The sequence below is a fragment of the Saccopteryx leptura genome, chromosome 1 (assembly GCF_036850995.1).
Source record: "Saccopteryx leptura isolate mSacLep1 chromosome 1, mSacLep1_pri_phased_curated, whole genome shotgun sequence".
Classification (NCBI taxonomy): Eukaryota; Metazoa; Chordata; class Mammalia; order Chiroptera; family Emballonuridae; genus Saccopteryx; species Saccopteryx leptura.
Window position 1 is genome coordinate 306343801 of NC_089503.1, and position 26450 is coordinate 306370250.

Below are 26450 nucleotides of genomic sequence, written 5' to 3' on the forward strand. Positions count from 1 at the left end.
GGGTGACATATGCTATGTGCCACACTGATCTTAGCTCCTGACCCATCTTACCTTATTAGGTCCTCATTAAGCCGATTGGGTATACTGCTCATGATTCCCACTTTAAAGAGGGAAAAGCCAAAGCACAGAGAGTTTAAGTAAACAGCCTGAAATCCTATGGTTACTGTTCCTAAGATTTTGCATGACAGTCTTGCTGCAGAGATGGCCTCCTGCATTCTGCACAAGAAGCCCGTGAGTGGAGGGAGGCGGCAGAGGAGTGGAGGGCAAGCTGCTGCTGTAAGGGCCCAGGAGGCAGAGTACCTGGCGCTGATGGGCATTACACCCAGAGCTGACGGGTGTCAAAGAGAGATGTGTGCACGCCAGAGCTGGACAGGAACAAAGCAGACAGGCCAATGGCATGCCTGGGGCACAGACATACGCACTGAGCATCTTGACCCCGTGGTTCCTCCCTGCATCCTAGCCCCAGCCTCCAGGCCAACCCTGGGATCCTTCAGGCTCCGGGATTCACACGCCTGTGGAAGGTCACAGGAGGCCGGCCTTGGGCAGCAGCTGTCTTAGGGCTCTGGGCGCTGCGCACCCGGTCTCTGACGCCCACGGCGTGATGAAAGAGCTGGTGACATGCGGCTCACACGTGAGAGCAGTAATGCATTCTGGTTTTTCTCTAGGGCTTCTCGGGATACAGCTGTTTCCACAGAGCCATCTGTTCCCTGGCACTGCTGCGCAGAGATGCTAGAATGCGTTTGTGGATTCTGTTTATGTGTCTCTTATTTTTAACTTCTAATTGAGACACGGTGATGCTGTTGTCTTTCCTTCCAGTGGGTTTAGGGTCAGGGAACGGGCCCTGCAGGCAGCCCACCATCCTTGTTGCCGAGGGAGGTGAGCTCAGAAGCCCTCCTCTCGGGGTGACGCAGGGATCTCTGTGCAGCCGGAAGGGAGGGCGTCCAGGACAAGCTCTCTGGCCAATGTACTGCCTACAGCTGGCAGCACTTGGCATTCTTTAACCTCTTCAGCCCTCCTAACCGCCTTGCTCACCTTTATTTATGACCATTTTATAGCTGAAAAGACAGAGGCTTGTGGAAGGTGAAAGTTATGCCCAATGTCACACAGGCCTAGTCCTGGGGCCGGGTTTTCTGGTCTCAAGTAGAGGGAACTTTCTTTGTTCAGCAAAATTTGCTGAGCACATACCAGGTGCTTGACAACCTCTCACAGGCACAAAACACACTCAATGAAGAAGAGCAGGGACAAGTCGGTGTAGCCACAGAGCTCTCATTCACGTGGGGGGCACCTGAGCAACCAGACACGGCAGGAATACATCACCCTGACTGACGCTGAGTGCCACAGAGCATGAAGATGCCCTGGCAGTTGGGGCGTGCTGGGGTGGGGGCGGGCATCGCCATTTTAGGTTGGGATACTTCATCTACTTGGCCGTGGGTCAAGGTTGATACCAATTCCAGGACTGCCCCCTTAGCCCATTCTTGATCTCAATTCTCCAAGCCTCCATGTCCTCCCTGATAAAATGCAAATAATGATAGTTGCCGTTTGTAAAAAAGAATGATTATACAAGCAAAAACAACTAGGAGGATCGCTGAGTGAACTGTAGTTATGATGTTCATTTTAAATACCGAGCTGCAAACACTGAGGACACATGGTACTGGCTTGTCACTTTAGAGCTTGGTGGGCCTGGTTTTGGATCGTGGCCTCACTCCTGGAGGGTTCCGTGACTCTGAGCTTTGGTTTCCTTATCTGTCAGATGGAACCCTAGCGCCCTCAACTGTAGTGCAGATTAAAGTTGTGTTTCCCCTTCTTATTCCCTGCAGGAAATCTCCACTTGTCCAAAGCCTGGCAGAGCAGAGAAGGGTTTTGTAACTGCACAGAGCGCTGCCCCCTGGCTGGAGAGACCAGCGGACACGCGTGCCTCAGGCAGGGCTGCCCACGGGCTCCGCATCCTCCCTGCCACTGCTTGGAGACTGGCACTGCTTCCCTGGAGTGCTGTCTTGGCTAGGACACTGGGGTTGGGACAAAGCCCAGAGAGAACGAGTGGGGCCATTAATTAGTGATGCCTGCGGGGGACAGGGGATGAGGAAGCGCTAAGCCTGCAGACACTGTCAACTGGCTTTCGATCCCATATAAATGCAAAAACCCACTGGTGTCCCATTGCTTGGTTTATTTTTTTTTTTTCTTTTTTGCACTTTTCTTTTTTGGATGTTTGCTGTTTCAAATTTTAACTTCTAATGTGATGATGGATATTTCTTTTACCATTTGGTCTTTCTGCTGTCAATGCCATTGGTTTTTCTCTTTCTTTATGGCTGGCCAGGGAAGGCTGGCCAGGGAGGTGAGTGCAGAAAGGGCTGTTCAGAAGCTGATGGAGTGAAAGTGACATCTGTCAGAAAGGGATCTGCAGAACAAGCAGCACAGAGTCGGAGGTAATTTCCTGCCAGGATAAACAGACCTCTCCTCCTCTGGCTGGTTCCGGCCCCTCCGCCTGCTTAGTGCAACCTTAGTCATCGGAAATGGGCAATTGAGTTTAGTATAATTTGATGATGAAAGGAAGGGCACGCACTTTAGCAAGATTCTCACCTAAATTGGTGAAAGCATGCTGATTTTTTAAAAATGGTTTTGCATTTCCTTTATCTGGAAAATTCCCTGAGGTGGGGCAAAGCGGTCCTAAGGACAAGGCATCACTCTGTAAATACCATGCCGCGGGAGACGTGCATATTTCTGAATAACACACCATATGGAAACACGCTACACTACGCACCAGGCTATCGGGGACAACGTGGCATGTCCTTATTTTGCGCCAGAGGACAGGACTCAGATAAATGAATTCCTTACAGAAGGGAAGATTTCAGTTCAACATGGGGAAGCATGGCTTAGCATCTGGAGCATTCCAGGAGTGGGGTAAGCTGCTGGAGGTGGTAAGCTCCCTGTCTTTGGGAAGAGTCCAGCAGAAGCCAGATGCAAGCCTGTTAGGGATGTTGTAGAAGGATCTCTGCATGGATTAGGGGGTGGAGAATATCTGTGATTATCCAAATGTGTTCTGTGGAGTCCTGGGGTTTCTTGGGTATGCTTTGGGGGCTGGGTTGCTGAGGAAGAGGGAGAGAGATACTAAGGTATAGAACTGCAGCCTCCGTGGCTCATTCAATTAAATAACGCCCATGGGATGCTTATTGCATTACACAAATGAACTTCCTGGTTCCAGGAGATGTGTCTGGATACACTGGGGTGGACGGGAGTGGCTCTGCTCCATTGGCTACTGTCATTCCACACTGCGTTGGGGCCTGATCACTTCCATATCAAACTCTACAGCTCCCAGCTCCACACCGCAGAAACGAACCCTGTCTTTCTGAATTTATTTATTCTTCTGGCTGCGAGGTGAACCAAATAGCCTCTCCTTCCCACCGGCAGTTCCCTCAATGGTGGGAAGCCTTTCTGGGACTGTTGACCCAGAGCAAATGTGACAGCCCTCGTATGCTTTAGAGACAGAGTTCTAAGGACTGTAGGTTCCTCTCTCTGCCAGCCACGCTGAGAGGAAAGGTTCCTCTCTCTGCCAGCCACGCTGAGAGGAAAGGTTAGGGAAACCTGAACTCCATTTGTGGAACGACAGGTGGTCATCAGGTGGGTTGGGCACTATGGTTTGAAAAACAAACAAACAATGAACACTGTTCCTGGTGCCAAGTTCTTCCTGTTCTATGACTTAATGTAAATTATCCATGAAACACTATGACAAAGGCATCCCCATCCCCATTCATCAGATGGTAAACCTGAGTTCTAGAGCATTCATATGGCTTCTCTGAGGTTGTGTGACTATTAAAGGGATCTGACTATATGGCTCACAGTCTTATCACCATCATAACCCCCCTCCGCTTCTCCCCCACCCCCGTGAGGAAACTATAACAATGCAAAAAAAAAATACAACAACTTGTGTGGTCCTTTATGTTTTCATGTCACCTTCATCGAATCTGCATGTGCCATGCTTCTTCCTGTTCATCTCTAGCCTCCACTTTCTGTGCTGCTCCTCCCTCCCACTGAGTCTACTTTCCAAATCCCAACTCCTCCTATTCACCTTTCAAATCTCACCTCCTCCAGGAAGCCTTCCCTGATGTACCTTCTCTCTCCTAGTGTGTGCAATTCCCTTCTCATGTGCTCTTGAAGCACCACTGCCATCCGGGCACTCGTCACAGCCCCACTTATCTGCATCCCTCACGAGACAAGGTGAGAGCTGGGCCTGGATCTGTAATCCTCCCTCTGGCTCCCTAGCCCTGAGCCTGGCGATTGTTTGAATGACTATATGTTGAGTAGCTGAACAAGTCTTGAGATTTGGTGCCACTGGAGCCCTTTCTCATCAGTGATCTGCAGTCCAATGAAGAGGTTCTGGACTTCATTTCCTTGAGACTGCCACCATCTGTGTACTTGTTAGGGTGCTAACAACCTCGTCCCATGGAGCTGGGAGCATCCAGCTTTCAGCCTGATCCAAGATCTTGCCCTTTTCCTCTGGTAGAGTTTGCGGATAACATTTGACATGCTGCAAAGGACGAGGAGATGGACTTCCTACAGAGACGTGGTTCCAGGGGTGTGATGCCACAGACCCTCTCCTTGCCCCAGCCCTGCCACTGAGGGCTGGCTCACCGAGGAGCCTGGCTGGAATAGGGCACAGGGATCTGCTGTCTTGATTCATGAGGGCCAGCTGCAGCCACTCCCAGTCTTAGTGCCCACAGATCGATCCACTGACTCTCTCTGTCCCCACGGCTGCTGGCCTAGGTCACAGCCCCACTGCCACCTTTTTGTCTGGGATGCGGTGACAGTCTCAAAGTGGTCTTCCTGCCTCCAGTCTTGGCTCCTTTGTTCTATTCTCTACACGGATTGATTTTTTTGGAATGCAAATGTGACCAAGGTTAAAATGGTTCAGTGGAGTCTAAACTCCCAGACACAGCCAAGGCCCTTCTGGCCCGCTTCACTGTGCCTGCCTCCCAGCATGCCTATTCCCTCTCACACACGCCCGCGTGCTCTCTCCCACTCTGCTCCTCCATCCGCTCTGCCTGTACCCGGTGCTCCAGCCTTCTCCCTCACATAGCCGACTCATTCAATAAATAGTTACTAAGTGCTTCCTGCGTGCTTGCTTCCGTTCTGGGGGAGGGGACCTCAAGGAGCATAGGACAGGCAGAGTCTCTAATCTAATGGTCTTATGGTCTGGTCTTAACGTTTGGGAAAAAACTAGGAAACAATTACACGAAGCAAATAATTGTGGGTGGTGCACAGACTCTGACAAAAAGAAAATAGGCATGTCACAAAGAGTGACAGTTACCTGAGGCTGAGGAGGTTCAGGGAAAGTTTCTGAAGATGCCTCATCTGAGGTGTTTGACCACCGAGGGGCAGGGTGACTGGGCAAGGGAGAAGCAAGTGCAAAGGCACTGTGGTTGGTGGATGGGACTGAGACTGGGATGTAGGAGGGACAGAAAAGGTGGTGAATGTGGCTTTTGCAGAGTCAAGGGCAAGAGTGTTTGGGATGACAGTTGGGTGAGTACTCACAGAAGGCCCCTCTCTGGCTCACGGTCCTGTCTGCACTTGGACAGACCATCCTCTGGGCATCTCTAACACTTAATACGTGTATAGGAATTGGGTCAGTCTAATTGAAACCCCGTGCCCTGCACGGTGCCTGGCAGATAGCTGGCATTCATATACACTTACAGAAAATAAATGCAGTCACAGATTCTGGGAAGGACCATGAGGGGCTCTTCCTCCATCCCCACAACCCCAGAGGAGGCTGATGGTAGGAAAAGCTGCTGAGTCACTCACAGAGGGAGTTCTGCTTGCTAAGACGCTGATGGTACCCGGGGAACCCCCGATATGACGACTGACTGATGGCTTCATCCTACAAGGCTTTTTATTTGAGCCTCTTCCGTGGAGAAGAAAAAAGAGGTGGGAGAATAGTTTTTACTTAGCGTTGAGAAGCAAGTGCCAAATGGGCATTCAAATGGTGATGACGATGACAAATAACGCCTTGAGTAAAGAGAACCGAAGGAAACACCAAAAGCGCCCAGGGTTTGTTGGACCCGCTAAGTGCTTCCCAGCATCTGAAACAGAGTTCACGTGCTTAATGGTTTTCTCTCCTCTATCACCAGTGGTGTAAGAGGGCAGACACCCAGAAAGGCAGCCAGGGTGACGCGGAGAAAAAAGCCGGAGCCACAGGTGACCCTGATGTGACATGGGGCCCTAATGACAGAGAGCAGGGGTGGCCTTGTGACCCGCCATCCTGATAAAAAGCCAGGTGAGGGCAAGACTCCAGACCTTCCACAGATGCCCTCCCTTCCCATTTGGGAGCCTAAAATGTTTCTCATGATGTCTAAGATAAGAATATGAATAATAATAGTAATAAAAAAATATTCTGACCCTTTAACCCAAGTCACACAACATCCTTCCGATCTGACTCCTGACTGCTGCCCAACTTCTCCACCAGCCCCTGGGCACACGGGCCATCATCCTTCACTTCCTCACATCAAATCTGCCCTGCCACAGGGCCTTTGTACTAGCTACTTGCTCCTCCAAGAAGTACTTCTTTAGCTTTCCTCCTTTATTCCCCACTTTAGCTTTACTGAGTTATATAATTAGTGTAAAGAATTGCACATAATTAATGCACACCATATGATGAGTTTGTACACACACACACACACACACACACAATCCTCTGTTGCCTTTGGGTGCTGTGTTGTACAGCAGATCTCTGGAACTTGGTCATCCTTATCACTGTAACATCATGTCCACTGAACAACTCTCTATCCCTCTCTCCTCTTCCCCTGGAACCACCACGCTATTGTCTGCTTCTCTGTTGCATTACTTCAGAAACCTCAGACATGAGAAATCGGCAGTATTTTTCATCTGTGACTGACATTTCACTTAGCATAATGTCTTCCAGGTCCATCCCTGTTGTCACAATGATAAGATTTCCTTCTTTAAAAAGAGACTGAATGGCGTGGGGTGGTTACGGGGGGTGGGAGGAGGGGAGGAGGGAGAGGGGGAGGGGGAGGGGGAGGGGGTACAAAGAAAACTGGATAGAGGGTGACGGAGGACGAGCTCTCTTTGGGTGATGGGTATGCAACAGAACTAAATGACAAGATAACCTGGAAATGTTTTCTTTGAATATATGTACCCTGATTTATTGATGTCACCCCATTAAAATAAAAATTTATTTATAAAAAGAAAAAAATTAAATAAATAAAAAAAGAGACTGAATGATGACCTATCGTGTATAGCTCACATTTCCCTCATCCGTGTACCTGTCAGTGGACACTCAGGCTGCTTCCCCATCTTGGCGCTATGTGAATAACGCCCTGGTGAACATGGGGGAGCAGGCATCACTCAGGATCCTGACCTCAGTCCCTCTGCACACACACCCAGAAGTGGGATTGCTGGCTCAGGTGGCGGTCCTATTTTTAAGTTTCTGAGCAACCTCCATCTTGTTGTCCACAGTGGCTGCATCAATTCACATTGTATTGACAGTGCACAAGGGTTTAGTTTCTCCTTGCCAATTCTTGTTATCTTGATAACAACTTGATATTGGTTATTTTAATAATATCTTGATATTAGTTATCTGAATTAGTATCTTGATAATAGTGATCTTGTTTTTTGATAACAGCCAGGTGATATCTCTCTGTTGCTTTGATTTGTATTTCCCTGGTCCCCTGATTTTCTAAGACTGACTCTTTCTTGTATGCAGGTCTCAGATTAAACGTCACCTCCTCGAAGAAGTCCTCCATGACCACCACCCCACCATCACCCAAACCAATGGAGCTGCCCAGCTGCTCACTACTATGTCGCTATGTAGCACTTGCCACAGGCAGATCACTTCTCCTGAGAGTTCGTGTCATAATTAATTGTGTCTCCTCACTAAAATATAAGCACCATGACACCAGGGGCCATTATCCCTTTTCACTGATAAATACTCAGTGCTCAGAATAAGAAAACCCTCAGTAAATGTTGACTGACTAAACAAACCAAGTACTTCTATCTCTGATACTTACTAAGGGTCAAAGAAAAGGGAGGGAACAAATTTTTATCAAGCATCTAACATATGCCAGACACTGATCAAGGTGCTTTACATTCACTTTCACATTTAGTCTCACAGTGCCCATATAACAGTTTTTCATCCCCATTTGATAGTTGAGGAAAAGGAAGAACAGAGAGATTGAATAACTTGCCTGGGATCCCACAGGTGGTAACTGGAAGGGATTAAAATCAAACCCAGGTCAGCCTGATGCTATATTCCCCGTTTCTCCCACTACAGTGAACTACTTCCCCACATCCAGCTGCTTAGAACTTCAAATGCTTGCTGTGTGACCATGAACGACCTGCTTAACTTCTCTGTGCCTAAATTTCTTCAACTCTCAGGTGTTTCTATGCGTACCCTATGAGATATAACACATGAAAAATAATTGTAACCAATGAAGAAATAAGAAAATGCAGATGTTAGCTATGCTTGTGACCATTTACCTAACACTTTCTTCACCCATGCTGACCCTAAAGGAGCCGCCAGTTCCTTGTGAAAACCTTTGGTGCCACTGAATCCCGGGTCTCCTGTGCGAGCACTATGCCCACAGAGACCTCGGAGCCTCCTGGCTGTAGAGAGACCCTTTGCCTCTTGTTTCATTAGTGCTGTTGCTTATTTTGATTCCTCTGCTTGGAGACTCACCTCTGACTTCACCCAGTCTGGGCCACGTGCACCCACTCTGCAGCCACAGTGGTGTGTGTGGACGGGATCCGCCTACTTGCCTGTCTCTCCCACCAGACAGTGGACTTGCAGGGCCACGACGGCATCTCATTGACCTCGGGCAGGCCCTGAGCCTGGCACAGAGCTTGGCACAGCGGAGGTCCCTGCAGACCAGCAGAGAAGCAGCCCCTGTGCTGCCCAGCCCGTGAGCGACTTACGTTTTCACTGTTGACGTCAGCTTCACTGGGGCAGCCGAACAGTTCCCGCCGCAGGAGGTTCCCGTCGTACTCCAGGAAGGTCAGGTAGAGGTTGCGGAAGAATTCCACATGCTTGTTCTTCACCCGAAGTTTCTTGGGGGAGTTCCAGTGAATGACCTGGCAGGGCAGAAGGCAGCAGACAGGTAGGTAGGCAGGTGAGACCTCGTGCCTGGAGATGCCACAGCTGGGCATTGGTCTCAGTGTTACTTCTGGGCTTGTTCACTCATTCACTCATTCACTCATTCACTCATTCATTCATTCATTCATTTGGTGAAGTGGTTAAGAGCAAGGACCCTGCACCCAGATTGCCTGGGTTCAAATCATGGCTTTATTATAGGGAGACATTTAATTTGGGATAAGTTACTGAATCTCTCCATGCCTCGGTTTTCTCATCTGTGAAATGGGAATAGTTAACAGCTCCGCGTGTGCCGGTGTCTATGTTTTCATCTCTCTGCCTCAAGTCTGCTCTGCGGTGCTGACATCGGGACTTTGCAAACCCTGTTCCTGCCTTGCCAGCTGCTCTATTAGGCGCTGCGAACAGGGGCCAGGGGAGGGGGGCTGACAGTCTGGAGAAGGAAGAAGGAACTGGCTCCTTCCTGTTGTTTCCTGTTCCAGCGGCTGTCACCCCACCTCTTTTCTTCACACCAGCAGCGGCACCCCCTTCCTTTAGCAGCAGCTAAATCTTGCATGCATTTTTGCAGTTTCTCTAACACTCAGAACCAGCCGCATTATCCTCCCATCTCTGCCCAGCGTCGCCACCTCTAGAGTGGCCTGCTGAATCCACCCCAGGTCTGGGGTCCAGCCCCAGATCGCAATAAATGCCACCTCTGTTCTTCCCTCTCCAGGGGTGGTAACTGTTCCCTGCAATTTTCTATTTTTGCTTTTTTAGTTACCAAGTAAACACTTTGTATCTAGTTACCATTTTCAAAGAGTCAACTCTCTATTCAAGTAATCCGTATTGTTTCTGCCTCCAGCCAGGACTGAAGGAAACACGGCCTCACAGAGCTGTGGGGAAATGACGTATGATATATATAGCATGTAAACAGTGCCCGGCATAGGGAGCACTCAGTGAACGCTGGGTGGGTCTGACTGCTAAGTGCCCACCGTGGACCGGGTTGTGCAATGACCAGAGGCCCTCGTTGGCAGTGCCTGCCCTTGGCCCACTCACGGTCCGCTGGGGAGATGTGTCCACAAACAGGTAACAGAATGCAGTAAGAGGGAGGGTCAGAAAGAATTGGCAACTGTAGAGAGCTCAGAGAAGCATCACAGAAGGAGATGCTGGTGCTGGGCTGGAGGATGAGTGGTAGTTTCTTCGGAAGACAGGGCCTGGGGCAGAGGGGACAGCGGTGACTGAATCCGGGCAAAGGAAAGATGCGTGGGACCTGGTGGCTCACTTGGAAACCGAGAAGTCACGTGCTGTGCAGCTGGAGCTCAGGGGTGTGGGTGGGGGCGAAGCGGCTGCAGAGGTGAGTGGGGTGAGACCCTGGCCCCGGGACCATGCTCCAAACTCACATGGCACTGACAGAGATTTTTAAGGAGGGGGAAACAGTACCAACTCCGGGTTTTAGGAAGATACTCTGATTGTAATGAAGAAGATGTGAGTGGTGGGGTTGGGGGGTGGGCCAGAAATGCGGCCAGGGATGCCAGGTAAGAGGCAGCGGCCATTTCCAGTGGACGCTGCTCATGCCCTCCGCGGGGGAGCCCGCCTACCGTGGAACACTTCGCCATCCCTTTCACATTCCTTCCCTTGTGCAAATGCTTGCGATGCCCCTGACAAGGAATGCAGTTTGAGAGAATAAACTGTGCAGAAGCAACTTGCCAAGGACCACAAGCTGGAAGTGCTGGAGCTGGAACTCCACCATCAGTTTGAATAAAGCTGCTACCAAAGCCCCGTGTTCTCTCCCCTGTGCCACGGAGAACGGGAGGGCCCAGGTTTGAAAAGCTTCCCTTTTCCATGCTTTGTCACATTATAGAGGAAACAGAAGAACCCTTTCACTCTCTGTCCCCCGATGTCCTTGCTCTCCCCCCCCCCCCGGCGGGGACACACTGAGGAAAGGTGGACTGGGTGTCCAGCGCTCAGTGGCTTCCCGACTCTCTCCTTCAGGCCCAGGCCGTCTGTGAGCGCCTGCAGCAGGGCCCGGGCCCTGCCATCTGCCGACCGGTCTGGAGGCCTGTCTCCTTCTGCTCCATCTCTCGGGATCCCATGGGTGTATGGCAGCGAGCGCTGGTGGGATAAATACTGGGCTGCAAGGACCAAGTCCCTCTCCAAGGCGCAGTTAATACCAGGTCACCTATTTGGCCCAAACCACATCTGCGCCCTCCCATCCACGGCAATGCTATAACTGCAGAGCAAGAACTGGGATGACAGGCCAGCCTGGGTTCGAATCCCAGCTATGCTCCTAGCTGTGTGTGTGTCCTTGGGCAACTTGTTTCATTTCTTGGGACCTCAGTTTCCTCATGTGTTAAGTGGGGATCAGTCATCTCGACTTCACAAGGTAGTTAAGACAGTAAAACAAATGCCTAACTCAGTGCCTTCCTGCCAGGGTGGCCCCATATATGTGGGTTCTCTTCTCCCCTCAAAGACGGGGCCGCCAGCCTGCACGATCAATGTTCTTCCCTCCTTTCCCCTCCTGCAGCACATAACCCTACAGCGATAAGGAAGGAAGTGGGCATTGAGCCCTCAGGAGAGAGCAGAAAGGGCCAGCAGGTCTTCCCTGGAATGAAGTCACCTGGAGGCCCTTGCATTTCAGGCAAGGATGAGCACGAAATATGAGGTTCTCTTCCCGAGCCTCTCGAAGGGTAGCCTCTGGAGCGGAGAGAGAAGGCGCTCCTCTGAGATTACCCCCAGGCAGACGTGAGCAGGCCCTGGGCCATGCATTAGAGTAATTGCATGGAGCCAGTGTCACTCCCACCCAGTGGGGGTCACATCTTTGCCGCAGAAGACTCTGGAGCCTGCCAAGTGCTGAGCCAGCAGAGGTGGATAGATGTGCATTTGTCTCAGGAAACCTGGGATTCTTCAACCCAGAGAAATTTCAGCTAAGTGGAAATATGGGCTGGCCCACGGGTCAACAATCTTAACTTGTGCACAAGTCTGCTAGGCACTTTGAGGAGACTAGGCCATTAGTTCCCTCAAGTAAGCCCAGCTGAGCCCCATTGTTCATTTTTTGGGAAACGGTACTTGACTGGCCTGTGTCTCCCAGCTGGTGAGCCAGCAGAGCTGAGACACGAAGCCAGCCCTCAACCTGACCCCACCCCAGGTTCCTACCCATCGCCCAGGGCTGTGTCCAGGGGCTGAGCACGTCGCAGGTGAGCAGAGTGGGCTTCACGGAGGCGGCGTGTCCGAGAGGACACGGATCAGTTCAAAGCTAGGACGAGGACCCTGGTCTCCTGTGTCCCTACCCACAGCGGGCCGTTTCTTATCCCATCACACCCTGCTCTGTTCTATGCCTGCCCAGTGAGCTGGGATGGGTAATACCTGTGGGCTGACGCTGGGGTTCTGGAAAAGCAGCAAAGAGTAAAGGAAAGGAGGGTGAGAAGATGGTGGGGTCACTAGCAGGACAATGGAGTTTGGTAAAACTATTTGTCATCTAGCTGCTTTGGGACAGGTGAGCCCACTCAAGGTCTATTACTGTATATTGAGATTTACCTTCCTCGACTAGTTTTCCGTCATCAGAACACAGAACACTCCATTCTCCTGTGCTAACCTCTAGAGAAGTAAATTCTAGCTGTTGTTTATCTAATACCTGTTCTATGCTAGATGTTAGGCCAGGATTGTTGTTGTTGTTGGTGGTGGTGTGTGTATGTGTTTCCACATTCAATCCTCAAACAACCTGGGAAGGCTGTTTCTATTATTATCCCGTTCACAGATGATCATCTTGTGGCTCAGCCTAGCACAGGGGTCACTCAGCTAGTAAGGAACCGATTCTGAAACAAAATCAGGTCTGTCTCGCTCCCATTCTCTTTCTACCACATCATTCACTCACTCACTAATTCATTCCTCATTTGTTAAATATCAGAATGAGCACTGACTCTGAGCCGCACACAGAGAGGGACTGTGAAGGCAGAGATGGGCACAGAGATCATTAAGTAACTGTTCATTTTAAATTATAAGTATGATACATGATTTTAGAGAGATGTTAGAGAGAGGTTGTTCGTGACGGTTTCCGGGCTGGGCCAATTCAAGTGTGAAGACGCCACGGCCAGAGGGAGACAGTGACGTGACAGCCACACAGCGGAGGGCAGTCGCGCCCAGCCTCTGTCTCCCCGGCCACTGCTCCTTCCAGGAAGCCGCAGGCCGGTCTCCAAAAACCCGACTCAGAGTCACTGTGGCTAGTAATTCTGACCAGCGCTTGTCTCACGACTGAGAAATGTCATTTCCTGGCGCCCCGAGGGACAGAATCACCCGTCATTGCTGACTTGGGGGCAGCAAGCTGGTGGTGTAGATGGCATTTGCTGACAAGCTGGCAATCCTGAGATGGAGTGACACAGGAGAATGTTCCTGAAATAGACTGTTTGCAAGGAGCTGGTAAATACAAGCGAGTCTTCCGAACTTGTGGTGAAAACCAGTAACAACTTATGCCACTTGCTGAGGCACACGAGCGTAGCAACAATCCTATTATCACTAGTAGTAGCTAACACGTATCGGATACTTGCTGTGTACCTGGCACTTCTCTGAACACTTTCCTCGTCATAGCCCCCGATTCCTTATTTAACACTGTCAGTGTTGTGCCAACTTACAGGTGGGGAAAGTTCAGCTGATTTCCCCAAGTTACACAGAAGAAGGTGGGACTGTCAAAATCTGAACCCAAGGAGGGAGAAATGAGGGATCCATTCCTCTTATTTCTCCCATTGTCTAATTGTTACAAGGCTCTGTTTATAAAAATGAACCTGAGATTTATAGGCGGTGACAGGATTGATCAGAAATAAAACCTACTTTTCCCTGCCAGACATAGGGACCCCATACATTTCTGGGATATTAAGGCTGCAGGTGATGTAGGACTTTCCAGAGACACAGGCTGAGCCTCCAGCGTGGCAGCAGGCCGAGAGGGTGGTGTCCAGGTTGCAGGCCAGGAGGGCCGCAGAAGCTGCCAGGCTCCAGGGGCCCCAGGGGACCGATCTAATTGCATCTGAGTGTAGGTGCAGACTTGGAGTCAGCCTGCAGTGGGCCAGGGATATTGATGGAAATTGATTACTGTCCAGGAAACTTAAACATCAGCTGGGAAGACAGCAAAAGTCAACAAGATTAAAAGAGAAAGGAGAGACTCTATCGCCCATCAAGGGCACAGGAAAAAGCAATTCAAAGATAGAAACAAGACCTCAGAACAAGGACAGGTGACGGGAAGAGTTCAGCCACAACGTCAGCTTCTTAAGTACTTAGAACCCAGAGGGTTCATAAAAGAATTCATGGTGCAAAAGTGCTCAGAAATCCGAGTCTGTGCAAACGCCGAGTGAGTAAGACACAGGCTTTATGTCTTCCAAGCTGCTGAGACAAATGGTGTTTGGAAAGTGGGTCTCTGTCTCAAGACCTCCACTGACTTTCTGTGACCCACAGAGTACCATCTATTTTCCTCAGACTGGCAGTTGAAGCTGCTGCAAACTGACTCCCACCTATAATTCCAACTCAACTTCCAGGCTCACAAACTTCCTGGTATTTCTTGAACCAGTTTTTCACCACTCTGTGCCTTTGCATGCGCTTTCCCCTTTCCTAGAATACCCTTATTTCTTCTCTACCATGTGAATGCCTGCTTGCCCTTCATAGCTAGGCACACTTCTTGTTCCCAGGACCACAAGTGGCAGAAGGTTGCCTCCTAGTATGTCTCTCCACCCCATCCTTCATTTCCAACAGAACACTGATTTCATTCACAGGTGCACTCACTGTCTCTGTGAATGCCTCATGATCCATTTATGGTCTAAGCTAATCATGATGCTCCTCCTTACTGATTTCCCAGACTCCCTTGCAGCTAGTGGTGGCCATGGGACCTAAGATTGACCAAAAAAGATACATGGGGAAGCAAGTATTTGATTTCTTAATAATAAATAAGGTGCCATTCTCTTCCCACCCTACTCACCTTTCTGTCATAAACAGAGACATGTTGACTGGAATCATGACAGCTATCATGTGACCAAGAGGGCAAGATCAACACACTGCTGTCTATTCACCAATGTCTATAAGTCTCTGACTTCAGAATTCTTAACTAAGAAATGCAGACTGCGGCTCCGGTCAGTTGGCTCAGTGGTAGAGCGTCAGCCTGGTGTGTGGAAGTCCTGGGTTTGATTCCAGGCCAGGACACACAGGAGAAGCACCCATTTGCTTCTCTACCCCTCCTCCTCTCCTTCCTCTCTATCTCTCTCTTTCCCTCCCACAGGCTCTATTAGAGCATAGTTGGCCTGGGCGCTGAGGAGGGCTCCATGGCCTCTGCCTCAGGCACTAGAATGTCCCCGGCCACAACGGAGCAACACCCCAGAGGGGCAGAACATCGCCCCCTGGTGGGCATGCCAGGTGGATCCCGGTCGGGTGCATGCGGGAGTCTGTGTGACTGCCTCCCCGCTTCTAACTTTGGAAAAATACAAAAAAAAAAAAAGAAAAGAAAAGAAAAGAAAATCCAAACCCTTATTTTATGGTTAGCCTCTACAAATTGGGTTTTCTGAATCTCATTGTAAGCATTCCTAAGCTGGGTCCTTCCTCGGCACTCCAGACTCTTGCATGTAACCCTATCAGAGAACTCATTGCATGCTCTTGCAATGATTTATTTACATGCCTGCACCTGGCACCACTGGCATGTGGGTGGGCAGAGAGCGGGACTTGCTATTCATCCGGAGTGCCTCAGTGCCTGGCAGGCCATTTGTATTCAATGGCTGTCCTTCGGTTCAAGAATAGAAATTGCGATGATGACTTTCGCAACAACCCTCACATTCTGTCTGTCCACAGCAGATCAGTTATAAACGCCCTATTAATGTAGGCTTTAGGGTGAAGAAATATGGTCCTCTTCTCTTTGTCTAAGGGCCAAATAGCTTGTCATTTTCTCTAGCAAGAGTTTGAGCTCCCTCTGCTCTCCCCTTCTTTGGTATTTCAAGAAGGACGATGGTCCCACAAGCCCCTCCCCTCGCCACCTTCAGGATTACAATGCATGACAGAAAGGGACGGGCAGACACACCTACACACTAGTCCCAGCTCCAGCTCTTACCAGCTGGGTGGCCTGCACTAAGTCGCCTAAAATCACAGAGAGTGTGTCTCCTCTGGGAAGGGGACATAACCACAACTGTCTTGCAGTATGTGGTCAAGACCAGGACAGATGCCCAGACCTGCGATGGCTCAGCAGATAGAGCGTCGGCCTGGGAACAGAGGTCGCTGGATCAAAACCCTGCACTTGTCTGGTCAAGGCACATATGGGAGTTGATGCTTCCTGCTCCTCCCCCCCCTTTTTCTCTTTCTCTCTCTCTCTCTCTCTCTCTCTCTCTCCTCTCTAAAATGAATTAAAAAAGGAAAAGAAAGACCTGGACCGATGGTGTGATGCACACAAAGGCACGTTGCATGTGCTCATCAAATTGCAAAAGAAATATGGTTTTAGACTTCACAGAACGGCAATCTTACCAACTAGGAAGGCTGAATGAAGTCTTTGGTAGAAAGGAGGAAAGGAGGGATAGGAAACAGGATTTAAAAGGCCCCAGGCAAACTGCCGCAGCCTGGGGCAGGAACGAGGACTGGGACAGACAACAGGCCCAGCGAAGCCCTACAGGGGACTACTCCTCCTGGCTAGCCCCCAAGGAGAGGCCCAGAGCGGGGGCCAGTCAGGAAGGCAGACCCTTGATGTTGCTTGAAGATACTGGGCAGAGACTGGGGAGAGTCATAGGTGGAGAACAAGGCAAATTTCACACTGGAATTTGAACCTCTATTTTCTGGTCTGTGAAAGGGGAATAACAATACCTGCTTTGGAAGATCAATGAGATAAGAAACCTCAAGGCGTCCACCGTGGAGCCCGGAGCAGACTGGTGCTCAGTGCCCGGGAGTCTGGGAAACATTACACCCTCTGTGCCTGTGGGATGCTCCCTAAAGTGACACTGCCCTTCAATCTCTATTTACAGCCTGGACTGTTGGCTCCTGGAACAGAAGAGCTATGTTTTGTCCAACTCTGCAGGCACAGAGTCAGGTGTGACCATGCGTGCGGACTGCCAACGGACTCCACGCCGGGGTTTTCATTTCCTTGTCAGCTGCTGAACACTCTCACCAGCGGCTCCTCCCTCTCCGTCCCCAGCCTGACAACACCAGGTAGCGGCTATTAAAACAGCGCCCCGATACTCAGACTCCACGCACAGGTGCTCTGTGTCACTCTTCCCTTTTTACTCAGGTCCCTGTGGCTTCTTGGTTTTTACAACTCCCAGAAAAGAAAAAAAAGAAAGAAAGAAATCTTCCTAGACACTAGCACACCACTGCCCAGGAAAGGGGACGAGGACATACCAAACTCAGTGATCGGTCCCCTCAGCCGGAAAGCTGTGGGCGCCGTGGGCCAGGGCACGGTGCGGAGGCCGTCCCAATAACTTCTCATTTTTTGTTTTGTCATTTGTAACAGTTCTTATTTCCCCTGTCTGAGCAGTAGAGGTCAGAGGGAAGAAAATGGATACCTTGATAATACGCAGGGCCAGGGGGGTCATGAATCCAGGAGACGATTCCGCTACCTTCTCTAAGGTTCGTTATGTTCAATGTTCTGGGTTCTTTTCAGCTATACAGTGGGGGTAAAAATTCAGTTTGAATTCTGATATGTGCAGAGAATTCCTGATGGACCAGCAACAGCAGCAGGAAATGGAAATGCAATGCCCTCGGTACAAGGGGCCTCCATGGATGTCACCGCAGTGCAGCTGCTCTGCTGATCCCAGGCTAAGCACCATGGCTGCAACCAGCCCTGCGTTCTCCCCCTCTTTGCAGAATTATAAGAGTCAGCTCACAGTTCACAGAACCTGTACCATGTCCTCCGTGGCAGTGTCTCTGTTGACCTGGGGCCAGTGTAGCTAGAAGGAGGCAAAGTCCCCCTCCAGAGACAGGCACGGAGCCTTCAGCCGAGGGATTCTACCAATGCTGGTGGAGGAGCAGGGGGTGCAGAGTCCACTGGGATTCTGCCAATTTGTCAAAATGCAGAAAAAAACCCTTGGAGCTGGGCCCTATATGACTCACTGCTTGGGAACTCTGGGCAAGGCAGCTGTGCCTCCTGGTTCCATGGGCACCTCCCTCAGGGGCTCCTCCTGCTCTGCTCTGCTCTGTGTGGCTCCTTCACAGGACCAGACCCCGCCTCCTTCTATGACCTGAACAGCACAATCATCCAGCCCGCCCTGCTGGAAGCACGGGCATGTGGCTGGGGCTGACCGATGAGTCATTCCTGGCCATTCCTTGGCACACAGAGACGGGCTCAAGCGTGGATATCTGTCCCATGAAGGGTCAACAAAGTCCTTGGCAGAGTCGCTGAGAGAAAGAGGGCCCCTCTCTTCAACCTGGGTTCACGAGTGCTAGTCACTGACACTGCCCTGCCTTGATTTTCTCACCACAGTTTACCGCCCGAAATGACCAGCTAGATTGTCTGTTTTGTTTCTTGTCTGCATTCTGTGTTAGAGCACTAAGCCCGGGAGAGACAGGGCCCACACTATCTCACTCACCAGCGCTCAGAAGGGTGCCTGGCTCACAGCAAGTGTGCAATATAGATCTGTTGAGTGACTGAGCTCTACCTACTGGCTGGGGGCTGCCAGAGTCACCTTGCCAGACAGAGAGACAGAGACAGAGAGAGGTCCTCTATGACATGTGAGCACCCATTTCTAACTGTGTCAGTGCAGAGAGTGTGACATGGCACGCTCAAATATTGAGACATACTGGGGTTTAAATGTTCCTGGGTAACTGTTGTACCAATCATGCTAATATCTATTTTTAGTGCATTTAAATAATATTATTAATGATAACACAAATCAAATTAAACTAAAATAATCCTTGCAAAATGAACCAATGGTTTAAGAACAGTAACCCAGAGTATAACATAAATATACATGAGTCCATGTGGAAATAAATGATTTAATAAATAAAGATAAACAGGAGAAAGAGACAGATTTCCTTACGGGAGGACCCCAATAATGTATGTAGGTTCTACATCCATCCCTTCCAGTGTGGGGGTGCATCTAGTGACTCACACCCCAAAAATGAAGTAGGAAAGGGAAACATAGCAACTGTAGAGTAGAGACAGCTGGCAAACACGCCTTACCCCAGGGAGGATGGGTTAGCATCCGGGTGAGGGCGTGCCTGGAAGTCAGGTCCCTGCTGTCACGAGTGCTAAGAAGGTGCTTCACTTCCGTGATCAACTTTCCAACTACCTGCAACCTCAGTCTAATGATGAGAAAGTACCTTGCACAAACCAAATCTGAGGGACATTTTATCATCGACCCCCCTGACCGGAATGCCTCAAAACTATCCAGGTCTGGCATGAAAAACAAGGGAAGACTGAGAAACTGTCAGAGGCCAGAGGAGACTCAGGGAACAGGACATCAATGGACAACCTGGTACAATGTGACTAAAGCCTCAGCCTCAGTTTAGTTAATACCAATACACCATTAAAAAAATTGTTATTGAATGTATTGGGGTGACACTGGTTAATAAAATGCCACAGGTTTCAGGTGTACAGTTCTATACTACATCTCCTGTACACTGCGCTGTGTGTTCACCACCCCAAGTCTCCTTCCATCGCCATTCATTCCCCCTTCATCCTCTTCTACTTCCCCTCACCCCTCTTCCTCCCTAGCAATCACCCCTGTTATCTGTGTCTATGAGTTCTTTTCTTAATCCCTTCACCTTTTCCACCCAGCCCTGCAACCCCATCCCCTCTGACAGCTGTCCCTCTGTTCTCTGTATCTAAGAGTCTGTTTCTATTGTTAGTCTGATAGTATGTGTCCACCGTTGTTACATAAGATGTTAACATTAGGAGAAACTAAAATTGGAAGAGGGGGGATACCAGCTCTCAGTATTACTTTTACAACTTTTCTGCAAGTCTAAATGCTTCCAAATAAAAGTTTATATTTACAAAAAAAAGGAGTCCTACACAGCAATGACAGATTGAGAATACCAATAAGACCCGCTCACGTAACGAGCAAGAAAACAGCTGAGCTAACACTTCTGCTCCCATGAGCTCATCCTCAGCTACTTCACCTAGCACAGAAATGCCTATCTAATTAGATCTGACAAGACACTGGCAAAAAAAATGTTAAATTCTCAAGACCATCTCAAATATGGATCAACAGCCACCATCATTAAGGAAGAGCTTCGCCCCAACAGTGTATTATCTTCAGATACCACCTAATGAGAGTACAAAGATGTATGAGAAGCAAGACATTCAAAACCACAGCACCCAGTGTAGGAAGCCGAGCCTCCGAATTGTGGGCTGATGTTTAAAGTCTTGTGATAGTCCCAAACTTTATGTGTCACTAAGCCCCATGAAAAGAGGTTAGCAGTCCCTTTGGAGATTTCATACATAAAAAAGAAGATAATATAATAAAGCAGATGTTTATTTTTATTCCTGTCTTGGCAAAAATGGCTGGAAAAAGGCACATAAGCTAATAGTAACAAAACAAAGTAAATTCGTTTGTCAGCAAATATTGTGGGAACAGCCACAGACAACAAACACTCAAGGCCCAGGGACACCAGCATTAGAGCACACGGGAAGTTGGGTATAGAGTTGAGTGGAGGCCGAGGGACACCAGCATTAGAGCACACGGGAAGTTGGGTATAGAGTTGAGTGGAGGCCCAGGGACACCAGCATTAGAGCACACAGGAAGTTGGGTATAGAGTTGAGTGGAGGCCCAGGGACACCAGCATTAGAGCACACGGGAAGTTGGGTATAGAGTTGAGTGGAGGCCCAGGGACACCAGCATTAGAGCACACGGGAAGTTGAGTACACCAGCATTAGAGCACACGGGAAGTTGGGTATAGAGTTGAGTGGAGGCCCAGGGACACCAGCATTAGAGCACACGGGAAGTTGGGTATAGAGTTGAGTGGAGGCCCAGGGACACCAGCATTAGAGCACACGGGAAGTTGGGTATAGAGTTGAGTGGAGGCCCAGGGACACCAGCATTAGAGCACACGGGAAGTTGAGTACACCAGCATTAGAGCACACGGGAAGTTGAGTACACCAGCATTAGAGCACACGGGAAGTTGGGTATAGAGTTGAGTGGAGGTACACAGGATGTTGACCTGGGTCCACTCATCCAATCTGCAAGGTTCTGTTTAGATAATGAAAGACGAACAATTTTTCAGTGAGCACTAAAGGAAGGCTGTCCTGGAGATGTTACCTTCCCAACAGTCAATTCCCGCATTAACGACGGTAACATGGAAAGTATGAGTCATCGCTGAAGGTACCGCCGCTTTAATGGGAGTAACAAAATGATTCCAAGCAAGGTTAGTGAGAGCAAGCACCACGTACTGAATTCCTTTCCTGGATCACCACTAGGCAAGTTTGCAACAAAGTACTGGAAGCCAGCGTGCATGAAGTACTCCTGGGTATCACTACTTTGGTTAATTTTATAAAGGCGAGGCTGAAAATATCATAGAATTTTTACAATACTTTGTAAGGCCATGAGAAACGACCATGAAAATCTTCTATGCAGCAAAGAGCATCACTGGTGAATGCATGGCCAAAGAATTATCAGAGACGGCATACGTGAAGATGACTTATGGATTTTTGCTTTTATGAGAAAAATATTTCTCAAAGGTATGCATCTTGCACTTCTGGGGAAAAATACACACCTTTAATCTGATGCCTTCCACGTAAAAGTGAAGAATGGGAAAGTAACTTCTTAGAGAAACAACCTGTGATATAGAGCTTTTAGAAAATAAATACATGAAATTGTTCCCATCGTTATCAGATTTGGAAGTAAAAAATGAGGTGGCACCTAGCAAAACCCTCATTTCCACATACTTAGAAAGTAAGTAGTTTGATATCCACAGCCACCAAATACTGCTCAACTGGTGCTTCCCTCTCTCCACATCCTTCTTTTGGGAATAGAGCCCAGATATCCAGGGCCGTATTTCTCCAGCAGGCTCCTCAGGAACGTGGCCCCAGAGGTACTCCGTGGTCACATGGGTCCGTGCTGTGTGTGGACATATAATACGTGTGAGAGATTCTGGGGATCAACGACATCGATCAGGTTTGCTTGTGGCAGGATTCTCTATTCCATATTCCAGGGGTCAGGAACCTTTTTGGTTGAGAGAGCCATGAACGCCACATATTTTAAAATGTAATTCCGTGAGAGCCATATAATATGTTTAACACTAAATACAAGTAAATGTGTGCATTTTATGTAAGACCAACACTTTTAAAGTACAATAAATCTCTGAATTGTTTTTAATAACGTTGTTATGCTGTTGCTAACCAATGATGAATAAAATACTTCTTACCATTAATGCGACTTCTGGTGCTGCACGGTTTCGCTGATGGCTTTGTAGTCTGGTTGATACGTGGTGAGGTTAAGCTTCATGTAGGCGTTGAGACTTCCATCCGTTAAATGTGATCGTAGGCTGGTTTTAACATTCTTTAGATGTGAGAAAGACTGCTCACATGCATACGTAGAGCCAAACATTGTTAGTACAGCAGTACTCACATGCTGCAGTGTGTGGTATGTGACAGGAAGCGTGTTCCAAGCTTTGACAATCAGCTGGTCTGTGGGTTGAAGTTGTGGTGTTTTTTTTTTTGTTTTTGTATTTTTTCTGAAGCTGGAAACGGGGAGAGACAGTCAGACAGACTCCCGCATGCGCCCGACTAGGATCCACCCGGCACGCCCACCAGAGGCGATGCTCTGCCCACCAGGGGGCAATGCTCTGCCCCTCCGGGGCGTCACTCTGCTGCGACCAGAGCCACTCTAGCGCCTAGGGCAGCGGCCAAGGAGCCATCCCCAGCGCCCGGGCCATCTTTGCTCCAGTGGAGCCTTGGCTGCGAGAAGGGAAGAGAGAGACAGAGAGGAAGGAGGGGGGGGGTGGAGAGGCAAATGGGCGCTTCTCCTATGTGCCCTGGCCGGGAATCGAACCCGAGTCCCCCGCACGCCAGGCCGACGCTCTACCGCTGAGCCAATCGGCCAGGGCCTGTGGGTTGAAGTTTTTTCATTTCTCCCCACTTGTGTTTGCTCGCCAACTCTGCTTGCTGTCGTGCAAGTCCTTCCAAATCTTCATTCAGATTGAACTTATTCACCCACATGTCTGAGGCCTTCAGATCAGCAGCTTGTAGCTCAAAATCTCTGACGGAGACACCGGGGACGTAACTCAGGTCGGCGCTGTCCACTGCACACTCGTGTGGATGGGTGATGAACTTAAAAAGATGAGCGCGTTCATGAAATTCTCCAAAGCATGCTTTGAATGACTGCAGGAGATTAGATGTGAAGCCTGCTAGCTGCTGGAGATCAAGATGTTGAGCAGGGTCACTTGCTGTGCATGCATCTTTAAAGTCTCCCAGTTTTTCAAAGTGTAGTAAACGACCTGTTTCAATGTCAGCGATGAAGAGTTCCAGCTTGTTTTCAAATGCAAACACTGCTTGTTGAAAGGATAAGACTGTATTTCCAACACCTTGCATTTTCACATTGAGCTGGTTCAGATGTTCAGTCTTGTCTACGAGATAGAACTTCAGGAGCCACTCAGTGTTAGCTAACTCAGAATGCTCGATGTTTTTCATTTTAAGAAAAGTCTGGATTTTGCTCAGACAAGCCGCGAAACAGCTAAGAACCTTCCCTCTTGACAACCAATGCACATTGCCGTGCCGAAGCATACCAGGATAATTATTCCCAACTTCATCCAGCAGTGTTTTAAACTGGCGATCATTTAAAGCTCGGGCAACAATAAAGTTGACCACCCAAATGACCAGCGACATCACCTCACCAAGCTGCTCGCCACACATCTGAGCACAAAGCACCTCCTGATGTAGGATGCAGTGAAAACTTAGGATGAGTCTCTTTTCATGTTCATGAAGAAGTGCTACAGATCCTCTGTTTTTCCCCACCATGCACGGAGCACCATCAGTACACACCAAAATAAGTTTATCCATCGGTAGATTTTTTCTTTAGCGAACTCAGTGAAAGACTTGAATATATCCTCCCCTCTTGTTGTCTCTTTCATAGGCAAAACAGCAAGACTTTCCTCACGTAGTGTGTCATGACAGCATACCTTGCAATCACGCTGAACTGGGATAAATGGCTTATGTCTGTTGACTCATCCAAAGAGAGAGAAATAATGGTGCTGCATTTTTCTTCACTTGTGTTGCCTCGATTTGATTTGCCGTCATGATGGTATGATCGTGAACAGTTCTTGCCAACAGAGGCATGTCTTTTATTTGTTTGATTATCTTGTCTTTATCCGAAAAGTCATCCAAAAGTTCATTGGCAACATCAAGCATGAATATTTTGGCATACTTCCCATCTGTGAATGGCTTTCTGTTTCTCACAATTGCTAAAGCACCAGCAAAGCTAGCCGAATTCCAGTCACCTTGTTGGGTTCCAACACGGAGTTGCTGCTGACTAGTTTGCACTCTGCACAGTAGCTCTTGACATGCTTTCTTTCTGCTGTTCCCCACTGGATATTTTGATGCAAATGTAGTATGGTGTGTGTTGAAGTGCAGCTTTATATTTGACCGTTTCATCGATGCAATTTTATCATTGCATATTAGACACACTGCAGAACCTGCTCTCTCCACAAAGGCGAATTCCTCTGTCCATTCCTGCTGAACAGCACGATACTCCTCATCTTTTTTTCTATTAGCCATCTTCTTCATCAAAAGGGTCCTGCAATTAGCTAGCTGACTACTTGATTAAAAGGAGGGAAGTTTACTTCCTGACCTCATAATGACCCGTGTATGTTACACATTATCCAATAAAAATTTGGTGTTGTCCTGGAGGACAGCTGTGATTGGCTCCAGCCACCCGCAACCATGAACATGAGTGGTAGGAAATGAATGGATTGTAATACATGAGAATGTTTTATATTTTTAACGTTATTATTTTTTTATTAAAGATTTGTCTACCAGCCAGATGCAGCAATCAAAAGAGCCACATCTGGCTCGTGAGCCATAGGTTCTCAACCCCTGCCATATTCACTATAAATAAAATAGTACAGAAACTCCTCGTTCTCCACCCCCTCCCCAGCTCTCCTCTGTTTTAAACAAATCTCACAAACAGTTCTCTTAGAACTATTTCCATCCATACACACACAACCGCCATTGCAGGGTACATTTTCCCATCATCACTGCCTTTCTAGGAGTCTAGTTGATGTTCCCAGGTGTCTGAACTATGTCAGCCACAGGTAACAAAGCCAGTAATCGGTAACCTAAATCAGTAACAGCCACAGGAGTTACGTTCTAAAAACTAACATATGAGCAAAGAAAGGATGTATGTTGAGGCAAGAGAAAGGGCTAAAGCTTAAGTTAACCGAGAGTCCCCCATGCTGAGTATGTCCTCCTCCAGCACAATACTGGGGCACACGGTGATGGGCCACCAACCAGCACTGAACCTCCAGCAAGCCACTGCCCCTTTCAAGTCCCTACTTCCTGTCCATGAAACAAGAGCCCTTTTTACTCACTGTACCCACCAGCTGACGGTAAACTACTCCAAGAGAGCGTGGAAACGGTGCTGATGGGTATTGATAAGACAACCGGGCTCACGACAAGTCTCACAGCCTGGCGCTCACCGCTTTACCTTATCACCCCTTTCCATCTCTACCTCTTCTCTGAAGTGGCGATGACATCCCAGCTTCCTTCCTCAGATGAGGCCGCTTGGTCAAGAGAGGGCAAGGGACCAACTATAGCCCTCGAGCCCGGCCCACCGTGGCTACTGGACAGCGTTTGCAGGATGAAGGAGCGTCCTGCAGCATCTGCCACGGCACAACAGCGCCAAAGGACAGGCTACCCGCACGGGGGCCAGCTGCCTTGTATCTAATCCCGGGACTCCCAGAGTTTATGAGCAGCAGTGGTGCGCAGAGACAAGAACACGCTTAGAGCCCTTCAACTCGTGTCGTGAAATGAAATTAAACAGGCGCGGGCGTGACGTACCGTGAGGTCTGGCTGGGAGGTCGGTGGTGTTCTAGGATTTAGCTCTTCTCCCCGCCTCCCCAAGCAACTGTTTTTTCCTTCCTCGTTCCATCCTAATCCTCCAACATCAACCTTCCCATTCATCACTTTTATTACTCTCTCTCCGGTCTCCCCTGCCTCATTTTTCACTGGAGTCTGCTTAGCTACAAGACGCTCAACACGTATGGCGTCCCCCCTCCAATCTTCCTCAAAAGATGTGAAAGCTGACACCTCTCTGAGTATTATAAAATGTTTTAAAACTTGAGTTATGCGCTACTCATTTTATGCAAATGCTACAGATTGCCTCTAGGAACATACATCATTTCCCCGTATGGATGGCATGTCTTCCCTGGGTTTTCCTCTTCCCTTTAATGATTTTTCTTTTAAGTGTGCTCAGTTCCCAATGCTGTGAATGGATGGCAGTCACAA

At 48.9% G+C, this 26450-nt stretch overlaps 1 protein-coding gene across 10 annotated transcripts in view; it reads right to left on the bottom strand.

Annotated features, from left to right (window-relative positions):
- The window catches only part of LARGE1 (LARGE xylosyl- and glucuronyltransferase 1), a 556826-nt gene that overhangs the window by 41671 nt on the left and 488705 nt on the right, over positions 1-26450 (bottom strand). For all 10 annotated transcript variants that reach the window (XM_066358245.1, XM_066358239.1, XM_066358243.1 and 7 more), the window contains one exon: positions 8920-9075. In XM_066358245.1, the coding sequence (XP_066214342.1) occupies positions 8920-9075 (156 nt within the window). The remainder of the gene's footprint in view (positions 1-8919; positions 9076-26450) is intronic.